This window comes from Zootoca vivipara, chromosome 1 (genome assembly GCF_963506605.1).
Source record: "Zootoca vivipara chromosome 1, rZooViv1.1, whole genome shotgun sequence".
NCBI lineage: Eukaryota > Metazoa > Chordata > Lepidosauria > Squamata > Lacertidae > Zootoca > Zootoca vivipara.
This window is the reverse complement of record NC_083276.1, coordinates 80,578,744-80,600,290: the sequence shown is the minus strand read 5'-3', so window position 1 is coordinate 80,600,290 and position 21,547 is coordinate 80,578,744. Positions and strand designations below refer to the sequence as shown.

Sequence of the window (21,547 nt, the reverse complement as noted above, 5' to 3'; positions counted from 1 at the left end):
TGATCTGTAGAACTGTTATTCCCAGTTCCTCCATTCTGCTGCAAGAGGAAACAAAAATGCCTCTCCACAAAATGGATTTGAATAAAAGCATGAGTAAATATCTAGAACAAATCCAGAACATGAAATAAAAAAAAACATTTCCACAGATCCTGCACAGGATGCTGGACTAGATGGGACATTGGTCTAAATCAAGCAGGCTTCTTCTTATGTAGACTAATATCAACAAGTGGGGGTAATGGTGCATTCCATGCATGTTGATCTATGTATACTGAAAATACATAAAGTCCCACTTGTTTCAAAGGGCTTACTCCCAAGAACTTGGATTGTATTGCAGCCCTAAAAGTTATTTCCCCACTGTGTGGATTACTTAGAGAAAAGCTTATTGGTGACAACCAAAGATATAACACAACTGGTCCACAGTACTGCTTGCAATAAAAGCAGGGCAACCCTCCAGTGTCTTACGATTCTTGCCATTACCCACCAGTTAGTTAAACATCAGGGGCTACAACAATCTAGAAGTTCCCATCCAAACCAGGAGCTCATTAGCATGGCAAGGGGAACATCTGCCCCACTTTCAGATTTTGGTCTGTCACTATACATTCCCCTTTATGCACAAGAAAGTAAACTTAAAAGGGACGAGAAAGTGAGAGTCGGATATTTCATTCCATTGTGTCTTTACTTCATAGAGCTAGTGTTGGCTATAAAATACAGTGGAACCTCGGTTTATGAACACCTCGGTTTACGAATTTTCAGTTTATGAACACCACGAACCCAACTGGAACGGATTAATTCACTTTCCATTACTTTCAATGGGAAAGTTCGCTTCAGTTTATGAACAGACTTCCGGAACCAATTGTGTTCATAAACCGAGGTACCACTGTACATCTCAACTATCAAGGAATTTATTTTCAATTTTTTGAACCTGTACACCTGATTACATGTGGAGCAAATCTTAGCTTTCCAGCTGGGAGTGGGGAGTTTCCTAGCTGTACACCACACTCTAAAGTGTCTTGCCCTCCACATTTGCTGATACAGGTAGATAAGTATGTTAACATAAGTTTCTAGTAAGATGAAAGTACTTTTTAAAAAAACCAACCCTCACCCAGTGAGTGAGGCTGAAATGTTTTATGCTTGAGTGTGTGTGAGAGAGAGGTACAGCTTCCCTTCACATTTGCTTATTTAGACACTTCAATGGTTATAGTTTAATATTCTTTTTTAATGAAACTAGAGAGTTGCATACAAAAAAACCTGCACATCTCCCCATCCCTTTCCTCAGCTTTAATTCTTGCCACCAACCCTCATTTGATAGTCAACACTGGATGGGTTTGGCTCAATATTGTTACAATCACAGCACAGACAAAGCTGAAGGAACAGAGGAAAACAAGTTCATGTAGTACTGGGCTCAACTTTCCATTCTACAGGTAGCCTGAACCAAGATAAAAAGCTATGATGCACCCTATTTCCCCCATATCCCTCCCACCCCCCACCCATGTGCCCCATGGTTGCCCCGATTATCTTAACACTACAGTGAAGAATAGGCTTTGCTCTCATTGCATCCTGGTAGGAGGAACTACACACTGTAGAATTTCAGGCTTCTGTCCATGCCTGTCGAAGCAAGGAACTTAGCATGATGCCCAAAGGCCACTCCGGTGGTCAGGCCGCTATGCTCTGTAGGAAAGGAAACAAAGACAGTTGAGTGAGAAATCATTTCATTGTTTTGTCACCTCAAAGCCCTTCAAGAATGGCACACAGGACCCAGGACCCCCCTTACCTGTGAAGTGGAGAACCTCCGTCCATTGCTTACAGATGTAGACTTGGACATCAGTGCCACCTAGGGCCAAATAGGTGCCACTCTGGTCAAATATGAGGGACTTCACCTAAAGAGAAAAAATGGTATTTGAGATGAACACATCCACTTCAGAAGTAGCTGGGCCCAGTCCTCTCAGGCTGGGGCAGTAGCAACCTCTGTCCATTTAAAGGAGGTGCACCAAACTAGAGGAAGCAGCTGTGCTAGGTTCAGAGAGCTGCCAAAAGGGTAGAGAAAATGAATGGGAGGAACATGAGGAAATTCCAAGTGCTGTCAAGAAAAGAAGGGGAAGGAATACAGGCCTACTAGAGCAAGAGAGGGTCACACAAACCTCAAAGTTGTTGTCCAGTTGCAGGGTCTTAAAGTTCTTCAGTTTGCGCAGATCCCAGAGTTTGACAGAGGAGTCGTCAGCAGCCGTGGCCAGGTAGTACCCATTCTCAGAGAAGGCAATGCTAGTAATAGGGCCAGAGTGTCCTGGGAAGTTTGCAACGTTGGTCCGTTCCTAAGAAAAACAAGTCAGTACATGTTAGAGACCTGATCCTATCTTTCCAAAGGATGCAAAGCTTCTACACCTTCCCTGCCTGCACAGTGAATAAAAGAGCGAGCTTATCCTCCTTGTGACATACTTTCTGCATGGCATTTTGAGTGTGGCTCCTCTTAGGAAGTGATAGCAACTTTCAGGTAGACAGGTAATTAAAACTGGTCTTTAGATAGTGGGCCCCCAAACAGGTTGAGTCGCTGAAAGAAAAGTGCTTCCAGTGTTTTCAGTGGCAAAACTAAAACGAATCTCTTGATGTGGGAGAACTTGCAGTAGGGGCCCTAGAAGACTTGCTGAAATTGTATAGAAAATTTAAGCATGTTAATAAGCACCACTTTCTCATGACATCAGTGTGAGATGTCTCTAACTCAGTGGTTCCCAACTGGTGGTCTGTGGCACCCAGAGGGTTTGCGTAACCCACTCGGGGGGTCTGTGGCACCATTCACTTAACAAAAACTACGGGAGATACCTGGAAGATACTAGTAGAATCTTTGGCTATTCTAAATCTAGTTCCAGCTCTAGAATGGGCAGTAGTAGCACCACTTGAGTATTCCTTGCTCATATTAGTACCATTATAATCAATGTCTATCAATTACTTTCTAAACCACCGTCTCAAGGCAATCTATACATAATATAATTAAAAGCAGTTAAAACAACGAAAACCACAAATACATTTAAAACAAGACTAAAACCCTAACAAGTAGACACTCCTGGCAAATACCCATTTATCCTCCTGGGAAACCCTGTTTGAACAAAAATGTTCAAATATTTTCCCCCAAAAGTGCAGATAGTGTGTGGCTGTCAACAGGAATGTTCTTCCACAGAACTGAGACAGTCGTGCCAAAAGCCCTATTCTGAGTTATTGCAGAGCAGGTTTTTGAGATCTCAAATAACTCTGCAAGCCTAGCTTTCATGCAATTTCTCATTCAATAATATGGACAAGGAGTCAGCATTTATAAAGCACTTGGGAATATTCCAATATGCGTCACATAACATTATCAGCTATCCTTAAGGTAGATATCATGAAGGAGCTCAATATTCCAAGCCTTTTCTCACCTTCAAGTCCCAGATCTTAATCTGAGAGTCCATTGTTCCTGTCCCAAAAATAAGCCCATCAGGATGAAACTGGGCACAGGTCAGAGCTGCAGAGAAAGGAGATAGTGAATCATCACAAAGCTGAGAGAAAGCCATTCCTATGGGAAAATGAAGTCCCTACCCAGCCTTCTCCCACCCATGTATCAAAACATGAGCTGTGCTTGGGAATGATGCTAATCTATGGTTCAGCTTTATGAGAATGAGCCTAGTCCTCCGCACAAGGCTCATCTAAAGTCTCCCTTCTTCCCCAGTGCAATCATCAGGAGACTAGAAGCTGCCACTTCTGGTTTCGATTAACCACAGTTTAGTTTGTGCAACATGCTAAACTGCAATTAATCTTAAATAAGCTTAGTTGAAATGAGCAAATAAACTATTACTTGATATCAACTTGTTTCCATTAACCACAGTCATGACAGCTCTGTTTGTCCAGGTTCAGCCAACACTGCAAGCTGTGGTTACACAAAAAACAGAAGCAGCAGTTTTTGGATTCCTCCTTGAGGCTGTACTGGAGGGGGAGTGCACAAGGCTGGAGGAAAGCTATGGTTGTTCTCAGAACACTAAACTATGGTTTAACATTATGGCCAAACCAGACCACACTAAACATGCAGATTCTCCCCTCTCCCAAGGAAGTTTCACCAAAATACCAAATGCAGAGCCCCTACCACAGCCAGAAGTTTCATCTGTGACCTTGGTGAGAACACGACCGGTCTGGATGTCAGAGAAAGCCCAATACTGAAATAGAGGAAAGGTGGAAGGTTTGTATATGGCAAAATGTCTCTTCTGGAAAGCTTTCTTTGACTAATCCTTACTGTTTTATGCTTAGGTTTTTGGTTTTTTTAAATGTCAACGTTTGTACCTTTTCATTGTGAACTAGATTGTTTTTATTAATTGTTATCTCTAACCACTTTGCAAGAATTGTTATGTTAAAAAATGAGATAGAAATGTTTAAAAATGAAGAGCTTTACAGTTAACACAATCTGGGCCTGACCATCTCTGGTTTCGATCTCACCTGGTCATCAGAGGAGCTCAGTAGGTAATCGCCTGTGGCATGGAGACTCAGCCCTGTCACGGCACTCTCATGGGCACGCACAACCTGCACACATGAAACACTGGGGACTGACCAGATCCGGATAGTAGCATCTGGCGAAGCCGAGAACACCAGTTCCTGCAGGGGAGAGCGAATAAAGTCCAAAGAGTTAGGCTGAAACAAGAGCTTTGTTTATTGAATTCAGAAGCAGAAAAAACAGTTGTGTCCTTAATCATCAGCTCAAGAGGCGACCTATGGAGTGCATTCTCTGTCTATAAGGGGACCTCAAGGGAGATCATACAATTGTTTCTGGCAACTGCAGAGGAAATTCAACGACACGCTAAAGTTATATTAAATATTTTAATAAATATAAATAAGGGGCATGGGGTGGAGGGAATGAGGCAGGCAACAAATGACAGTCTTTACCTGGGAAGGATGGAAGACTACACTGGTGACCTTCTTGGTGTGACCTTTCAGTGTCGCCAGGATCTGCTCTGAGGTCTTGTCAAAGACAACAACATTCTTATCAGCTCCACCTGGAAAACAAAGAGACCACAAACGCCCATTGAAGGTGATCACCCTACACTCCTTCAGCACATATTGTCTAAGGACGCATGCATTGCAAAAACAAAATTCATAGAAAAATCAGTATTTCTAGGGAGAAATGCATTGGGAAGCATACAGAAATGAGTATTTTACAGGACAAATGTATATAATATCTGAAATGTTTTTGTAGTTTCATTTTAATCTACAAAACCCCAGACAGGAAAGACCCAAGATCAACCACAAGCAAAAGTAACCCGGAATGAAAATAGGCTGATCTGCCCATACCTACATGCAAACCCAAGCATGGAACCAAAGGAGAAGAGATGGCTTTTTGAAGAGAGCAAAGGACCCCATGGCTCAAACTGTCCTAACACTTTACTCAGGAAAGGAACTGAAACAGAAGTCCTGACATACCTGTGAGGATCTTGTTGGTGTCAGAAGGACACAAGTCGAGAGCAAGGATGCCAGGAATACTGGCACTGTGTAGTCCCTGTGCAAAAGCAACATTGTTGACATTAATGTTTCAGTGCAAAGGAAGAGAGAGGGCCTACTGCTTCATCTCAACAAGAGTCAAGCAAAATGACTCATCTTATACAAGAGAAATGTCTGCAAACACTTGACTTGATCCCAAACTTTTCCCAGTTTGTATCCCTGATAGAACAAGCAATCTTTCCTCATGATTGGGCAGGAATCTGCAGGCTCGGCTCCAAGCCTACAGCAACAGTAATGAAAGAACAGTGGTGATCCTGGTATCAATAGCAAGATCGATTATTTTCCTTGTGCAATCAAATGGTAAGTGAGCTTGAAGCTGTTCCAGAATCGAGAGAAGCTGGAAGCAAAGAGCAACACCAGTTTGGTCTCGGCCGCAAAAGCAGCACAGAATTGTTAATTTGGAAAGGCTGGAGGAGACAGCAGAGGTCCAAGAGCTCAGAGCCTTCACACTCCAGGCCAGCGTATTGCAAAATATGGTTAAACTTCCAGTCCATGTCTGGCATATAAGAGATCAGGTGTGAGGCAGGCAGAGATGCAGTTCCAATTCACAATAGAGAGCCTTAAAGTGTGCTCCTAATTTTTCATTGGCAAAGAAGAGTTGCTGTCATCATGAATCAGGTGGTGACAGCATGCCCTCCAGCATTGGGTGACCCCTACAGAAAGCAGATTTCAAGTCAGCACCGGTCAGTGGTGATTTCATGTCTTGCTTGTCACCTGACATCAGGTGATTGGCAGGTGAGTGGAATCCTGCCCATTTGTCAAAGTAGCCTGTCATGGTTCTCTACCCCTGGCTTAGATCAATGGATAGCTAGTGCAGAGTTGTTCAGATGGAGAGAGGATGCTCAAAAGTATTCTTGATAAAACCTAGGAAGTGTTCGGCTTAGATGAGATGATTCCTTCATGGTAGCCTTCCCAATCAATTATGATCACCATACTCACCACATGTGAAGCCACCTGCCGGTACCTGCTGAGTTCTTCCGGCTTCACCAGCTCCTCTGGCACGGTCTTCCCTCTCTGCCAAGAAGACAACATAGAACTAATCTCCTTGTAACAGGAGCATCCCAGCACAGGGAGCTGCACCTTAGCAGCAATCAAACATACTGCAAGCACCCCTGGATCACTCCGTGTTTCCCCGCCTGCAGAGCAAATATTGTAATAGCGGCACTCACCTTTTTACGCTCCGTGGTCAGCACCGTGGCTTTGTCTTGAAGCTGCAAAACAGAACAGCATTAGGAGAAGCCAGCTTCAAGCATGGTATGCTAGCACATCAATAAGCAGGGGACAATGCTGCTGACCCACTCTACTTTTTGCCGGTTGCTGCTGGGGAATGGTCCCAGGACAGAGAAGAGGTTATTGCATCTGTCTGCCCACCCTTTTCTGCTTGCTCTGTCAGCCAGGGTGCTATCAGTGATTCCCGAAAAGCAGGAGAGCGGAAGAAGCTGCAACTGATTGACCTGTCAGACACTGCAGCCGTAATGTAGAAAGGGAAGGCACAACAGTGTGGGAGTGGCATGTTCCTACAAAACCAGCTATAGAGCTCAGATTGGGAGGTCTTAACTGTATAGCTATAGCATGATCTGGATGGCCAATAGCAAGCCAGGGATATTTCTTACCTTCTGGATAATCTCTGGGGTCATTCCAGCCAGCTCTCCTAAGTCCATTGGTTCACCAGCACCCTGCAGGAAGACAACGAAGAGCATGATTAGCACAGAGAAGAAAGACAGAGCACAAAGAGAATTATTGACCGATACATGTGTGTGACTTACCACAGCGTTGGGTTGTGAAGAAGGTACAGCCTGGGGAACGATGAGGCCAGCCTGGGGTTTCAGAGTTGCCAAAGCTGGGGAGAGAGAGAGAGAAGGTGGTTTGGCAGGTTAAAGCTGGCACTGTGGACTGCTTCCCTGGACAGTGGACACCACCCAAAGAACGTATCTTCCGAGTCTTTACCTTCTCTCGCAGCAGTGACCTCTTTGGTGAGACGGGCAATGACACGGCAGGCAGCATCATGCTGGTATAGCGCATGGGACAATTCCTGACGTGTAGTCTGCAGCTGCTGGCGTAGCGTGAAACTGTGCAGCATGACAGCATCCTAAGGAAGCACATCAGCATAGTAACTGATTTATGGCACAGCAACAGCTAGGCTATATTGCATTAAACACCGGAGTAGTTTCTTGAATATCTGGCCAAAACATTGTGCTGTATTGATTTTTTTCTGAGGAGCAAACTACTCCTGGCTTAGAAGTCTCCTTCCTCCCAAAACTTTCCAATCCTGAACGTTCTTGCTTCCTGCCACTCTTAAGCATGGCTGAAAGCAGGGAGGAATGCCTCAAGACACAGAGGAGAACATTTCCAGTTCCATCATCTCAGCAAGCAGAGGAGAAGCCCCCCCCAATATATATGTTTTAAAGATACTTACCCATTCATCTTGAAGTGCCTTTAGAATGGCTGGAATGCTAGTAGCAGATGGTGGCTTTGGCCGAATTGGGTGGGCAACTGGGAATTATAAAGGAACAAGAAAGCATTACTTCCAGAAAGAGCCGTCCATTATTATCCTTACAAACCTGCCTTACACACCTTTAAAATCAAGGCTGCTTGGAAGAATGGTTCAAAAGGCACATGCCTTTTGCAAGCTTTTTTAACTGCTGCAATTCAACAACCACCTATTTGCCTTTATCCATTGCTCATGTCATTCATGCACTGAGAAGCCAAAAAAGTGAACTGTGGGGGGAGCAGAAGGCCACAGGGATTGTGGGTCAGATGAAAGGAATCACAAGCAAGCTAAGGAAAAGAAAGAGCTGGGGGTAGAGAGAGTTTTGCTGAACCAGGAAGGCAAGTGGGAGGACATAGATGTTGACGTTACTAAGGCGAGTATGCAGACGGCTCTTGGGTTAAAAGCAAAAGTGGGTAAGCTGTGGCCCTCTAGATGGTCCTACATTCCAACTCCATCAGCCCCAACCAGCATGGCCAGTGATAGTAAGAGAAGTAGTCCAATAGCATTTGAAGGGTCACAAGCTCCCTACCCCTGGTTTAAACCACCAAATACTTTTGTTAGCAACCCTTCCTTTATCTAGACCCATTTATAACCTCACCTGGCCCTGATGCATTTGGAACAGTCATATTAGACAACAAAATAGCATGGCAGAGAGACTATCCTTATCAATATTTGATTTAGCTTTTCCTGTTGTGCAATATGCTAGACCAGTACCTCATAACATCCTGGTTTCAGCATAGCCTGGAACAGGGGTAACTAATGTCATGCTCTTCAGGTATTGTCAGACTCTATCATCTCTGACCATTTGTTCAAGCACAACACCCTTTATCAGTCAGCAGTCAGGTTTCAAGAATTCCCTGCCACCCAAGGTCTTAAAAGGAGAAGACCTTCCTCACCTTTGATATCTATAAGTTGCTCTTCAGACAGTGGCTGGTTGTTCACCGGATCAGTCCCATTCTCTGCAATATACTTTTCAATCAGTCTTCGCTCATAGACATGGTTTGAGACAGGAGACACACAGGGATGCTCAGGCACCTCATTTGAAACTGCAAGAAAAGGGACAGTAGGAAGAATTGGCACAAGTCATTCAACCATCCATGTTTCACAGCACTTTAGGAAGTAGAGATACAGAAGTAATAGGGGAAATGAAGTATCCCAGCCCAATGGAATTTACAGTAAAAATGTTGTAGCACATCATGTTTCCTTTTGATTAGCTATACTTTTGTAAAAACAAGAGCATGACACCTTAACTACAAAATTAATCTAGCTTCAGAATTACTAGTTTAGGCATTGTGTGAAGAAATGGACAAACCGTGACGGTGGAGGCTGGTTTGTAGGGAGAATGGAGCACTGCACCAGCAGCCTATGTTTGCCCTCAACCAGTGCTTCCCCCACCACATATGCCTTCTTTCTTACATCCGGTCCAAGGTGGTGGCTCTTGTTGCCTGCATCCCCCACTTTAGTCTCTTGTGTTGCCCTTGTAGAACTCGGCAGGGAGAATGGGGACAAAACTCTAATTGTTTGAGTCTGCTAGCCATTGCCTCTGGCTCCACCTACCCTTGGCTTCTGACTTCTTGCTCTGCCCTACCAAACTCAATGGGCATCAACCACCACTGAACTCCTGACAGGCATAACTTCCAGTATGTATTCATGTGCAACTTACTCTTCCTTGACTAAGATGACCTGAGCCATAACACAATGCACTAAACTACACAATCTTTCAATCAATTTGGGCTGTGCCCAGATCCTGCCACCGAGAAGAACACAGTCATGTGCTCTCTAAATTGACCATGTATAAGCTTTGAAGATGATTGTGTTCCTACTAATTATTTAAGTTTAAAAAGGAAGACATTTAAGTTTCTTCTTCTGGTTCTTCTTCTGTCCCAATAGCGATAAAAAAAATCAAATGCAACTGTTTTAATATTTGCATTCCTTCATGTCATATTTGTAAATTGACACCAAAAGCAAAACCACAGAATCAGAAGACCTCAGGGTCCCTTTCCAACTCTACAATTAAATGATTCTACGACTTCACAAAGCCTACCAACCAAAGATGCACAGTATGTCACATACTGTGGGTTGTGTCGGGATCAAGTTAGCTGAACCCAAGTCCCACTGATTTCAGCGAGACCCAAGCTGAACTAACTTGGTATGGATCCAGCCCAAGGTCTAATACACAACTGTTAGACATCAATGTACAATGGGCAAAGCTGAATTTTTGCCCTTCCACTTGTTAAATTTCAGTCATGGAAGCACATATATTAGAAACTCCTGCCAACTAGCAGCCTGATGCTGAAGGGTTACATTGGATGTCACAGATCTATTTGTTCCTGCCTCATGACATCACTGCACTGCACATTTCCCTACCCCACAAGCAACAGCCAATTATGTGGAGCAGGAGCAGGAAAATGTTACAACATGGATAACAATTCCTGCACATTACTGGTGAGAACTCAACATAGGAATGTTTTTCATAAACTGACCATAATGTGAACCCATCGAAGACCTGCCTTGGAAGCCTTTTTCCACCTGACCTAGGAGGGCAGGGCCCTGAATAACTCCAGCTACAAAAGCTGAGGCTGCTGAACAGAATATTGGGCTGGGGTATTGTTTAGAGGGGTTTGTTGCTGTTTTCTGTAGCTTTATTTTGTATCTTATGATTTATGTGGAAATTGTTAGATTTGGTCGTGTTCTTTTCGATGTTGTGTTTACTGTTTCTTCTTCTTCGGCGATCACACATAGTCGAGTAAGATTGTCTTCCATAAACATGGTTTTAACAATAAGTCTGTAAGTGACTGTGGAGGCCAATTGTGGATCCCCACATCCTTCCACAGTGGGGACATTGGTTTCCGGGCGGGAGTTGATGACGGTGTGGATTTGCCAAGCCAGCCTTCCTCTTAGCACGTTTCTCCCTTGCGCCCTGAGATCGAATTTCTTCAAAGCCCATGACACCTTTGGTAAAGGCTGTTCTCCAAATGGAGCACTTGAAGGCCAGTGTTTCCCAGTTGTCAGTGTTTATACTACATTTTTTAAGATTTGCCTTGAGACAGTCTTTAAACCTCTTTTGTTGACCACCAGGATTACGCTTTCCAGTTCAGAATAGAGTAGTTGCTTTGGAAGATGATCGTCAGGCATCCGCACAACATGACCTGTCCAACCAAGTTGATGTTGAAGAATCATTGCTTCAACACTGGTGATCTTTGCTTCTTCCAGTACACTGATATTAGCTTGCCTGTCTTCCCAAGTGATGTGTAAAATTTTTCGGAGACACCGTTGATGGAATCTTTCGAGGAGTTGGAGATGGCGTTTATAAGTGGTCCATGTTTCACAAGCATACAGTAAGGTTGGTAGTGCAACAGCTTTGTAAACAAGCATTTTGGTTTCCCTGCGAATGTCCTGGTCCTCAAACACTCTGCACTTCAATCGGGAGAAAGCCGTAGAGCTCAGGCGATGCTGGATTTCGGCATCAATGTTGGCCCTTGTGGAAAGGTAACTGCCCAGGTAGGAGAAGTGATCAACATTTTCCAACGTTACACCATTGAGTTGGATCTGTGGTGCTGCAGAGGGGTTATTTTGTACTTGTTGGTACAGCACTTTGGTTTTTTGGATGTTGAGTGTATGGATGTTGAGTGATAGGCCAAGCTTTTCGTAAGCTTCTGCAAAGATATTTAGGATGGTTTGGAGGTCATCCTCTGAGTGTGCGCACACTACATTGTCATCAGCATACTGAAGCCCTATGACACAAGTTACAGTAACCTTACTCTTTGCTTTCAGCCTGCTCAGATTGAAGAGCTTTCCATTTGTTCAATATATGATTTCTACTCCAGTGGGGAGTTTCCCTTCGACAAAGTGTAGGACAGGCATCCCCAAACTTCGTCCCTCCAGATGTTTAGGACTACAATTCCCATCATCCCTGACTACTGGTCCTCTTAGCTAGGGATCATGGGAGTTGTACGCCAAAACATCCGGAGGGCCGCAGTTTGGGGATGCCTGGTAATGAAAATAATGAATAGAGTTAGGGCAATAACACACCTGACCCCACTGTGAATGGTTCACTTTGAGAGCCATTATCTTCTTTTCAATGTGGTGTTTATTGTTTATGCGGGGTTCGAAATTAGCCAGGCGCATCTTGCAGCTGGCTTTCGACTACTTGTGACCAAGTGAAGATGTTTGGAGGCTAGGATGGTGCCTGCCACCTCCATCATCTGGGGATCATTGGATCTGGACTGTTTTTGTAACCGAATACACCAACCTATAGAATTCTATCAGTTATATTTTATCTGCACAGTCAGAATGAATTTCTGGAACCAAATTGCTTTTACTGTGCAGCCTGAGCAGGAGTAGTCATCATTTAAAAAAAAAAAGAGGTTGGAATACGGTAGGCCAATGTATGTATGTATGTCCCTGGATCAAGTGACTTTTCTTCTTTTAAGTTCTCAAACCTCTTAACCTAGCTCAAGGTTGTAATCTGAACAAGCCAGATGTTTGACTGAGAATCAATCAGTCCATCATTTGAAAAATAAGACTTTAGAACCATCTTGCCCAAAAATGGCAACTAGACATTCCATTTTGGCGACTGCAACCTTGGTTTAAGGAGCTATTTGGCACCTACCTTATATATCTGAACACTGTGTTTATGACTATTTTTGTTATGTTTGTAGCTATGTATTTTTTGTTGTGAGCTGCCTTGAACATGTTTTTAACTTTGGAATAGTGGTATACAAATAAATGATTAAAAACTAATGCCCTGAATTCAACTAACTGGCGTTCTAGCAGAAGCAAATGCACTAGCATAATGGGGCTCTCCTGCCCACGTACCCTGATGAACAATGTGTGAATTCTAAACTAGACTAGTGACTGGGGAAGGAACCAGCAGCTGATAGTTGTATTGATTAAAAATAGGCTGAAATCACCTACATGTGCAATAAATTGCAAGTGTGTAAGAACTCTAAGTGTGGGCCACCCATTAATGCAGACCTTGAGAGAGCGTTACTCCTTTGCCAAAATTTTACTGTCTGCTGCTTCCCATCTAGTACTGTTTAAGCCATAATTAAGATTTTCCCATTGACAGTCAGAAAACTTGTCCATCTTAGCCAAGTCAAGCCTAAATAATTTTGGCCTAAAGAATCCAAATATATAGAAATAACTAAACCTAAAGAGCTGAGGGTAGAGGCCATTCCATAATGCTCTTTTAATATTTGGCATGTGGTACCTGTGAAGCGCAAAGTTGCAATTAGTTAACATTCAGTTAGGATTGTCATAGTCTCTTAGGAGAATTAGTAAGAGCTTCTGAATCTGATAGAATATGATTGAGAAAGCCTGCAGTCTTAGAAAGAGAGAAGTTGTGCATTCAAATTACACCCACAGACTTCTTTCAATGCCTCGAGATGCAAAATTCCAATTACACCCACATAACTGAATGCACAATTACAGGTGCATTCAAACAGACCAAAGAGTAATTAAAAGAAAATTCTTAGATCCACTCAACAAGTCTGTTTTCTAGATACATTCAGCTGGAGGTGATATATTCAAGACATCTGTGCTACTCTGTTGTACCTGCTAATTCTGCAGAACTATACAAGCTTGTTAAAGATACTATTTCATCTGTAGCATAACCCTGGGCCGGGGGGGGGGGCACAAACAGCCCACCACCAAGAGTATTTTTAAAGTGTTAACCAGAAGTGTGCTAACACCTCTTTATAATAATGTATTTCCAGCACTCAGAATAACTCAAATAAGGTTCTCTCATTACAGCTATGAAGTAATAGTAAACTAGAATTTACATTCTGGTTTGATTAACAAGATTAGTCAGAGGCTGGTGCCTGTTCAAAGAAATGCCTATATGATCATAGGCTATTTCGCTTATTGATTGTATAATAACCAAGCTTCATAGTATAACTCAGCAGCTTTGGGCACCCCACTTACTCCCAGTCATTCATCTGAAAAATAGGAACAGCTGCAGAGCTGCTCTGATATCATTACCAAATTCTGTAAAGCACTCCACCACCTTAATGTGACATAAATTAATAACTTTGTAATTAATTTAAAAGAGTTACAATTATAAGAAAACTAAATGGTTAATAAAGACAATTTAACAGTGTCCATTGCCAAGCAAATCTTTTAAGTACCTGTCCATAACAACAGTGGCCCAAATTTTGCTACCTTTTTATTTATTTACATGATTAGAAACTGCATTTTCGTATAAAATGTTCCGGCAGAGATCAGTCTATAAGACCCAATGGGTCGATTCTCATCTCTGAGCGGACAGATCAGAGTAACCCATTGTTTTTGTTACCAGAAATGAAAGGCAAGGTCATAAGAATGTTATTTACCCGCCATTCCAACATCTTTGGACCCTCAGAAAGACAATTAAGATTAATCTTAAAAGATCCAACCGAGAGTTTTGTGCTTCAAGATTGAGGTTCCATTGTTGAGGCTGCAAAACTAAACATACTTACTAAAGATTTAGCTACTTCAGGTATCCTGAGACTTACTCCTGAGTGAACATGCATAAAACCAAACTGGGAAATGTCACAAACACCATCCCTAGTGGCGCAAGCGGAGGAGATTTGAGTGGTGGTTAAGAGGCAGAGCTGCAAAACAGGAAGCCCCGCTGTTTGAACCTCATCTCTTTTATGAACTGGCCAGGCAGTCTTGGGGAAACCACACTCTCAGCCTCAGCATCTCAACCGGGGGACAGAACAGCACTGTTGCTGAATTGTGCTGCTGGGTTATTTTAAAGGTCTGGGGCAAGTAGACTGGGCACGTGGAGCTCTGTGGACACAGGAGAGAGCCATGCAACCGCCCATAGCAATGTATTTAACACATCCTCATGACCAGCATTACTGTGGCTGGAACCCTCAACTCCCCCGCCCCCCGCTGCTTTCCCTTTCCCCACCAACTGTAGACCACTGCCTGCTCCCTCCCCTGCCCGCCCCCCCATGCTGTGAGGAGCCAGAAGGCCGAAAGGGGCACGAGAAAAGGCGAAAGCGAGTCACTCACTGGAGCAGATGAGGGACATGGCGAGCGCCTCTTCGGTCTCTGCCTCACGGCCGCTTCCGGGCCACGAGATCGAGGAGGAGGATTCTACTTCCGGTGGCCGGGGCCAGCTTCTTTAAACCGTACCGCGCGCCAGACGCCAGCGCGCGGGAGACTCCAGCAATCGGCCGGAAGCGGAATCTTCTTCTTCCTCCCGCCTCCGCACTTCCGGAAGGAAGGAAAGCAAGGCATCGCTGTGAGGCCAAACGGACCAGGAAAGGCAACCACCTTCCGGATCCGGAGGGCTCCAGTGCTCCCGATCAACTACAACTCCCGGCATGCATTTGGACCGAGGAATAGCCGCGTTAAACTGTGCGTGTGCTATTCCGTATATGGAAGCCTTTTCGCTCCTGCTCCGCGGGCCCCTCTTTCTCGCGGCAAAATTCTAGAAAACAATGGAGAACTAAAGAATTGTAATGCATCCATCCGGTTGCAGTAGCAAATGGAGCAGCAGCTCCTCCTCCTAACTCTTATTTCGTGGGTATTTGTTTTTAAAGTATTGGGAAGTGCAGCGTGTTCGCACGTCAAGGCAGCGGGGCACAGACACCTGCCTGAACGCTGTACAGGAGAGCAGAAGTGGTTCTTGCTGTCCTCTGCAGTTTAACGAGGTTAATAGTGCTATCCGATATGTGTTTGGTAAGGAGATTGTTTTGCTGAAAATCCAGCTCAGTCTCAACTCCCTCTCCGCCCTGTGATGTTAATACACCGCAGGAGCGTCGTAACCCCCCCCTTTTTAAGCGTGCTGAAAACGCACAGGTTTCACGCAATATAAACTCCCCAAGTTAGAGAGGAGCCGCTTTCTTTGCCATTTCTTCTTGTTAATTACAACTACATGCGCTGAAATATAGATTCCCTCCTGACCTCGTAAACACATCTCCCGTTCCATCCCAGGGAAGAGAAGCGGCAGCAGAAATGCCTTAAGGAGCCCTGGAGTTTCATATCGAGATAAGAACCTAGATATCTTCCATAATTACGAGCCTGAAGGCGGCACCACCCACCGAATGACAATGTAAAATCCCAGTAACGACCCCCGAGCCTAATTGTGATTGGATCCGACGCACTATTTGCTGCGGGAAGTGAGAAGCAGACACTTTAACTCGTGTGAAAGTCTCTGTAAAGAAGAACTGCAATTCCCGGCATGCTCCTGGATAGAGCGTGGCGCGCCTTGCTCGTTCCTTTTGGACTGCATTTCCCAGAGTGCAACGGGGCCTGGAGCTATATTTGAATGGAGAGAGGGGGGGGGGTGAGATAAAGCTGCTCGCTCCGGAATTCCCCTCTCTAGGCCAAGTACCCAGGTAAGCAGCACCCGCTCTGCTTTTTCCCCGCAGCGGCGACGGCCAATCAGCAGCCCCCGTTCGGCGCGTGCGCCCTCTGGCGCAGGTAGGCGCTGCTGGTGGGAATCTTGGAGCGGATCTCTCGGGAGCAGCCAGGAGCGAGAGCACCCTCGTGCCATTAACGACTTCAAGGCGGGAGCAGACGATTCCCTGCGCTTCTGTAAACAGGTGCTGGGGGAAGAGAATAAGTCAAGCTAAGGAGGGGCTTCAAAAAGTGAGGAGAAGGACAGGTGAGGGGGAATTGTGTTTGGGGGGGCGGAGTGAGGTTGTATCTCTGTAAGAGAAACGAGAGAGGCGTGTGGGGTCGTGGCCCTTTATTTAGACTTTTCACCCAGTGACTTAAGACCAAGTCAGTCCTGCACCTACCTGCAAGACAGATTTTCACCTTCCTTTTTGTAGATCCCCTGTTTCCCTCTGCATAGGTTGCTAGAAAAATACTGCCGAGCAGACAGGAGTTCGATAGTCTCTAGCGTTCATTAGAGAGCTGCTTGATCTCCCTACCGGTATTAGCCTGTGGCTGATGGGAGTTGGAGCTCAACTTAATCTAGAGAGCCATAGGTTCCCAACCCCTGGCTTAGTATTTGTACAGGGGGTGTGTGCTTCATCCAGTTACTGCTATTGTTCAACACAGTTTGTCTTGTTGCATGCAAAATGTACTTAGTCCAGGTCATCCTCTTGCATGAAGTTCGACTTTTTGTTTGTATGCAGAATCCATTTTGCTTGCATTTGACTCTGGCATGGGGCAATGGAACTAATGGTTTCATCTAACTAGTTTAGTAGTCTGCTCTGCTCACCTTTCTACTTAATTTCTCTTTATGTAGTGGGTGTTGTAGTGAGAAGAGGCGGCATACATTTGCATGGCTAATATGTCACCCTTGTCACTCCTTAGATTGCTTGCAGCACCAGATAAACATGACTTTAGGGATCTCTCCTATTTTGCAGAGAAGTTGGTTGCAAAGACAACAGCTGGAGCGATGACTAAATGGGGCCTCACTTTATGGAGCTGCTTCCAGCCCCTGCCAAAACCAATCTTGGCCGTAGTAGCACTGCTTGTGCTCACTAACGTGGGAATAACCAATGCCCAGAGTCAGCCAAAGCGAGCAAAGTATGCCGAACCGGACTTTCTATCCCAAGTGGGTCGTGCTGTGAGTCAGACAATGGAGGATTTGATTGGACGAGAGAACTTTAGAATACTGAATGAGGTAAGAAAGAAGTTCATGTTAACTGCCCCTATACCTGGGGGTATAGGGTGGCATATAAATTCAATAAAATGATGGTGATGATGTTGATATTTAGTGGTTTTCATGTATCTGTGGCAAGTAGCTAACCGGTGGACAAATAAGCTAAATGTTTAGGGGGGAAAGCACAGTGAACAGCTCTTTCTGGATTGAACCACTTTAGAATGCAGTTGGGGATTACATGATTGAACACTTTGCTATGTAGTGGTGGTGGGGAAACCAGTCAGCGTATTGCCTTGACATGCTAGTTTACTTTGTGTTGGCATTTTGAACAGGCAGGAACATTTCCAGCATAAATTCCTTTAGCTTTGTTCTGTGTTGGTATGAGTCCAAGGAGAGTTGTACCATCTGCTTTTTCTAGATGATTAAATTAAATCTATGACAATACTGATTTTGACCAGTTTGATGTCATCTTGTTGCTGTTTATTTAATTCCCACTCATTTCATCAGCTGAGGGAGCTATCCATCACTACATTTCATTACCCAAGCAGATGGGTTCTAACTGTGTGGACAGCCCTTTTGAATTCTGACGGGTGGTAATGGAGTGAATAGGAAACACCCATGTGTGCATCTTCTCTTCTTGCAGAATATCTCTTCTCTGGTCTGGATGGTGTCCTCTGGGATCTCTTCAGCATTATTTGTTGTGGCTCAAATTACAGGGCAGCTCCTTACTTCCTTTGGAATAGCTGGTAAGTGACCAGGAGATAGGTTGCACGGAAAGACGGGGTAGTGGTGTTCAACTAAATTTTACTTAGAGAAGACCCATTAAAATTACAGTAATTAACATAACTTAGCCATGTTCATTCATTTCCGTGGGTTTACTCTCTGTCAAGCTTAGCTGAATACCACCCAAAGGATGTCGCATATTCAGTCCCCCCTTCTTGCTTATTTGTCTTTAAAGCATGAGCAACCTAGGCTGCAGCCGTACTCAACTCAGTGGGGCTGTCTTCCAAGCAAATAAAGCATAGGTTTGTGATGTTAACACTTCCTGTTTGTGAACTGGATGTGACTTTCCAAATGGTGTTTTTGATTGTGGCAGATAATGTTGTACAGATTTAAATCCCTCTAGGCATATCCAAGTCTTTAAGCATCCAGAAGTGGTTAATTAGATTCCAACCCCGTGTTTCCTCTGTGTGTATAAAATTGATTTTCAGGGTCAGTGGGTTAAAGCTTTCAAATTGAATCTGATCTTTTTAAAATGACAAAGGTGACAACAACGCCAAAAGTGAAATTGATTTTGTAAAAAGTGTTCAGAAAATATTTTTCCAAAGCCGTTTATTATCTAATTTTAACATATTTTTGCGCCACATAGTTTCTTCTAAATAGTTTGATCTGGTATTAGCTAGTTTCCCAGTTCATTTTTTTCTGAGAAATAATGTGCTTATAAATTTATATCTTGGTGTCTTTCATCCTTCCAACAAAAGTGTGTTTTGACCCACCCCCACTTTGTGCCTCAGAACTCTTGAGATAGGCTTCACTGAGTTCAAAGTAGAATATTTACAAGTGTGCTCAAATTGCAGCCTCAAGTCTATTTCCCACATCATATATTTTAGGAGTAGTCTGTCAGTATCCTATTGTGACAAATAGATGTATTACATGCTGTCAAGCATATCTGCAATGGTAAATACAAATTTGTTGTATGAACCAGCCCTGTATCTCTGTCTGTACAGTTCAGTTGAGCAGTGCCATGCCCAGAAAGAACTGGTTTGCTTGGGCAGAGGAATTTCTCCCTTTGATGCTGACACTTAAGCTGTTTTCATTGAGACAAAAATGTGGACTCCCACATTTAAAAAATTTAATGTTTGATGTCTTTCTGTGTTTAATTTGTTGGAACCGCCCGGAGTAGCTGGGGTAACCTAGTCAGATGGGCAACAAGCAAACAAAAACAAACGAACTATTATTATTATTAGCAGCAGTAGTAGTAGCAGCAGCATCTTAGAGCCTGTACTGATGCATTGTGGGAGGGATGCTTCCTTTCTGGAATGTAGTGCCACACTGGGTTGAATGATTTTATTAAAACTTTTCCCTTTCTCCTTTGTGTTCCAGGGGAGCGTGCAACTCAGTTCCTGAAGCTAAACCCTGAACAGGTGCAGACAGCGCTGCTCTGGGGCCTGGCTGCTCTGCTTGGTTATTGGGCGTTGTCGCTGCTGTTGAGTGTGTTGGTCGCCATCTTGAGCCGCATCATGTGGGGCCTCAAGTTTGTCCTCTTTGGGGCCTGCTTTATGTTTATTGTCACCTCAGTGCCTGATCGTTCTGTGCAAACTATGCTTCTATCAGGTTTACTTACGCTGTATGTCCTGCTTGGTTGGCTGAGTGGGTCAAACCACTCAGGGGCCCGACTAGAAGCCGAAGTGCGCAGCTTGAAGTGCCAAGTGGCAGAGCTGCAGCGCAGGCAGAGGCGCTCTGCCAAGCACCTGGATGAAGAATGAAGTTCTGGGAAGCTTATAATCTCCATGTACCTTCAATAAGAGGCAACTGTTTTCTTGCTTTCTTCACTTACTCCAAGATTCCCTCCTAGACTGTTTATGCGCTCTTGTGAATCTTTCACTCATAGCTAAGTAAGAACATGGAAATACTTAATGGAACTTCTGTATAGGAGATGAATGATTCTGGGATACTATCTTACCAATTGTCACTCCAGTGACCTGTTAAAAGCTCTCTCCATCTCTTGACTTCCCTGTCTTGTGTTTTGTTTCGGGTTCTTTCGTACCTCCTCCTTCTAGACCTCTACCTTTCATCTTCCTCTTGGATGATGAGCTTGCTGGTGAAGTGTGGCTGCTGTTCACTCAATTATTACTTTTAATATCAGCTTCTCTATAGTGCTGCATATCGGGATAGAAGAATGGGGTGTTGAAGAGATTGCTGTGAGAATCTCAGTCTTGTATGTTTCACTAGCATGCCAGTTTGTATATCGGACAGTAAAGGCAAGTGCCTTCTTGAAAGCTAAAGCTGATTTTCATGATTATGATGGCAACAGAACAAACCACAATGTTGTTTGTGTGTGTGTGTGTGTGTGTGTGCGTGCGTGCGTGCGTGCGTGCATGCATGTGCTGGGAAAGCGTGTTTCATTTCCAGTTCCTTATAAGCCAAAGATACTCATGTAGAACCAATGGCAAGTAGCGTTCAACTGCTTTATTCTGGGCAGAAATCAGCCATAGACAAAAGTGAATGTTCATAGATCTTCCCTCCAGACAGAATTTGTACCTCTAGCAAATGGAATCACAAGCCCAGATTCAAGTACTTTTTCTGCTTGTTTTGGCTTGGAGGCATAACTCACTCAATGGTACATATCTGTTGGCAATATGTATTTTTAAACTGCCAGTTTTTAAACAAATGGGGTATTTTTACACTCTTCTAAATAAAAACGTATTTAATCATTTTCTCTTTCCTTTTATTGTGTATGTTTTCAGTCATCCTTTCATTTTTTAAGCAGAGGTGATGCTTAAATCCCTGAGCTAGACCACTATAAGCTTCTCTTAGCACCAATGTCAAAAATATGAGCTGGAACTGTTCTTGGTTTGACCCAGGCACTAGGCAATATTTTAAAAATAGGTGCACCTATGTGTATGTTTGCAGGGCTATCTTGTGATCTGATCATGTTCAGTGATCAAACCCCATGTTCTGATGCATGTTCAATGGCCCTAGCTTCTAAGTTTGCATAGTATTGCACCCTTATTCTATCACAGGTGTGCATTTTCACAGTTCATACCAAATTGCAATGTAGCTGAAAATATTGGGGCTGCTCTAGTGAATGTGTCTAATAACTATTTCAGCTGTCCCCAAGTCAATTTTTACCAGGATTCTCCCGGATGACTCCTCTCCAGTCTATGATACAGTAATACCTCGGGTTACGAACGCGATCCGTTCCGGATCGCAGTTCGTAACCCGAATAGTTCATAACCCGAACGCGATGGGCTCTGCCATTTTGCGCATGCGCAAAG

General features: G+C 43.9%; 2 protein-coding genes across 8 annotated transcripts; one reads left to right on the top strand and one right to left on the bottom strand.

Annotated features, from left to right (window-relative positions):
• Positions 1-1,195: 1,195 nt before the first annotated feature.
• Positions 1,196-15,173, bottom strand: PRPF19 (pre-mRNA processing factor 19). The gene is made up of 16 exons (XM_035124057.2): positions 14,999-15,173; positions 8,893-9,042; positions 7,922-7,998; positions 7,453-7,594; positions 7,272-7,345; positions 7,119-7,181; positions 6,675-6,716; positions 6,445-6,519; positions 5,428-5,503; positions 4,894-5,003; positions 4,450-4,605; positions 4,103-4,172; positions 3,402-3,487; positions 2,139-2,309; positions 1,772-1,877; positions 1,196-1,668 (listed from the first exon to the last, which is right to left on the bottom strand). The coding sequence occupies exons 1-16, from the start codon at positions 15,015-15,017 to the stop codon at positions 1,571-1,573; spliced, it is 1,515 nt and encodes a 504-aa protein (XP_034979948.1). The 5' UTR covers positions 15,018-15,173; the 3' UTR covers positions 1,196-1,570.
• Positions 15,174-16,248: 1,075 nt separating this feature from the next.
• Positions 16,249-20,985, top strand: TMEM109 (transmembrane protein 109). 7 transcript variants are annotated; one of them, XM_035124016.2, is made up of 4 exons: positions 16,249-16,329; positions 17,311-17,570; positions 18,193-18,295; positions 19,653-20,985. In XM_035124016.2, the coding sequence occupies exons 2-4, from the start codon at positions 17,343-17,345 to the stop codon at positions 20,033-20,035; spliced, it is 714 nt and encodes a 237-aa protein (XP_034979907.1). In that variant the 5' UTR covers positions 16,249-16,329; positions 17,311-17,342; the 3' UTR covers positions 20,036-20,985. The 7 variants fall into 7 exon arrangements, with proteins under 7 accessions (XP_034979907.1, XP_034979936.1, XP_034979889.1 ...); XM_035124045.2 differs by lacking the exon at positions 16,249-16,329 and adding an exon at positions 16,358-16,536 and having other exon boundaries at positions 17,316-17,570; XM_035123998.2 differs by lacking the exon at positions 16,249-16,329 and adding an exon at positions 16,358-16,536.
• Positions 20,986-21,547: the final 562 nt, after the last annotated feature.

Bases quoted from the DNA above. Each gene is read 5' to 3' on its own strand.
- PRPF19 (XM_035124057.2), bottom strand. The intron at 4,173-4,449 runs GTGAGATCGAAA...CCTCTATTTCAG, and splicing joins TGAGCTCCTCTGATGACCAG to TATTGGGCTTTCTCTGACAT. The intron at 1,878-2,138 runs GTTTGTGTGACC...TTTTCTCTTTAG, and splicing joins AACTGGACAACAACTTTGAG to GTGAAGTCCCTCATATTTGA.
- TMEM109 (XM_035124016.2), top strand. From the start codon at position 17,343: ATGACTAAATGGGGCCTCACTTTATGGAGCTGCTTCCAGCCCCTGCCA. The intron at 17,571-18,192 runs GTAAGAAAGAAG...CTCTTCTTGCAG, and splicing joins ACTTTAGAATACTGAATGAG to AATATCTCTTCTCTGGTCTG. The intron at 18,296-19,652 runs GTAAGTGACCAG...TTTGTGTTCCAG, and splicing joins TACTTCCTTTGGAATAGCTG to GGGAGCGTGCAACTCAGTTC.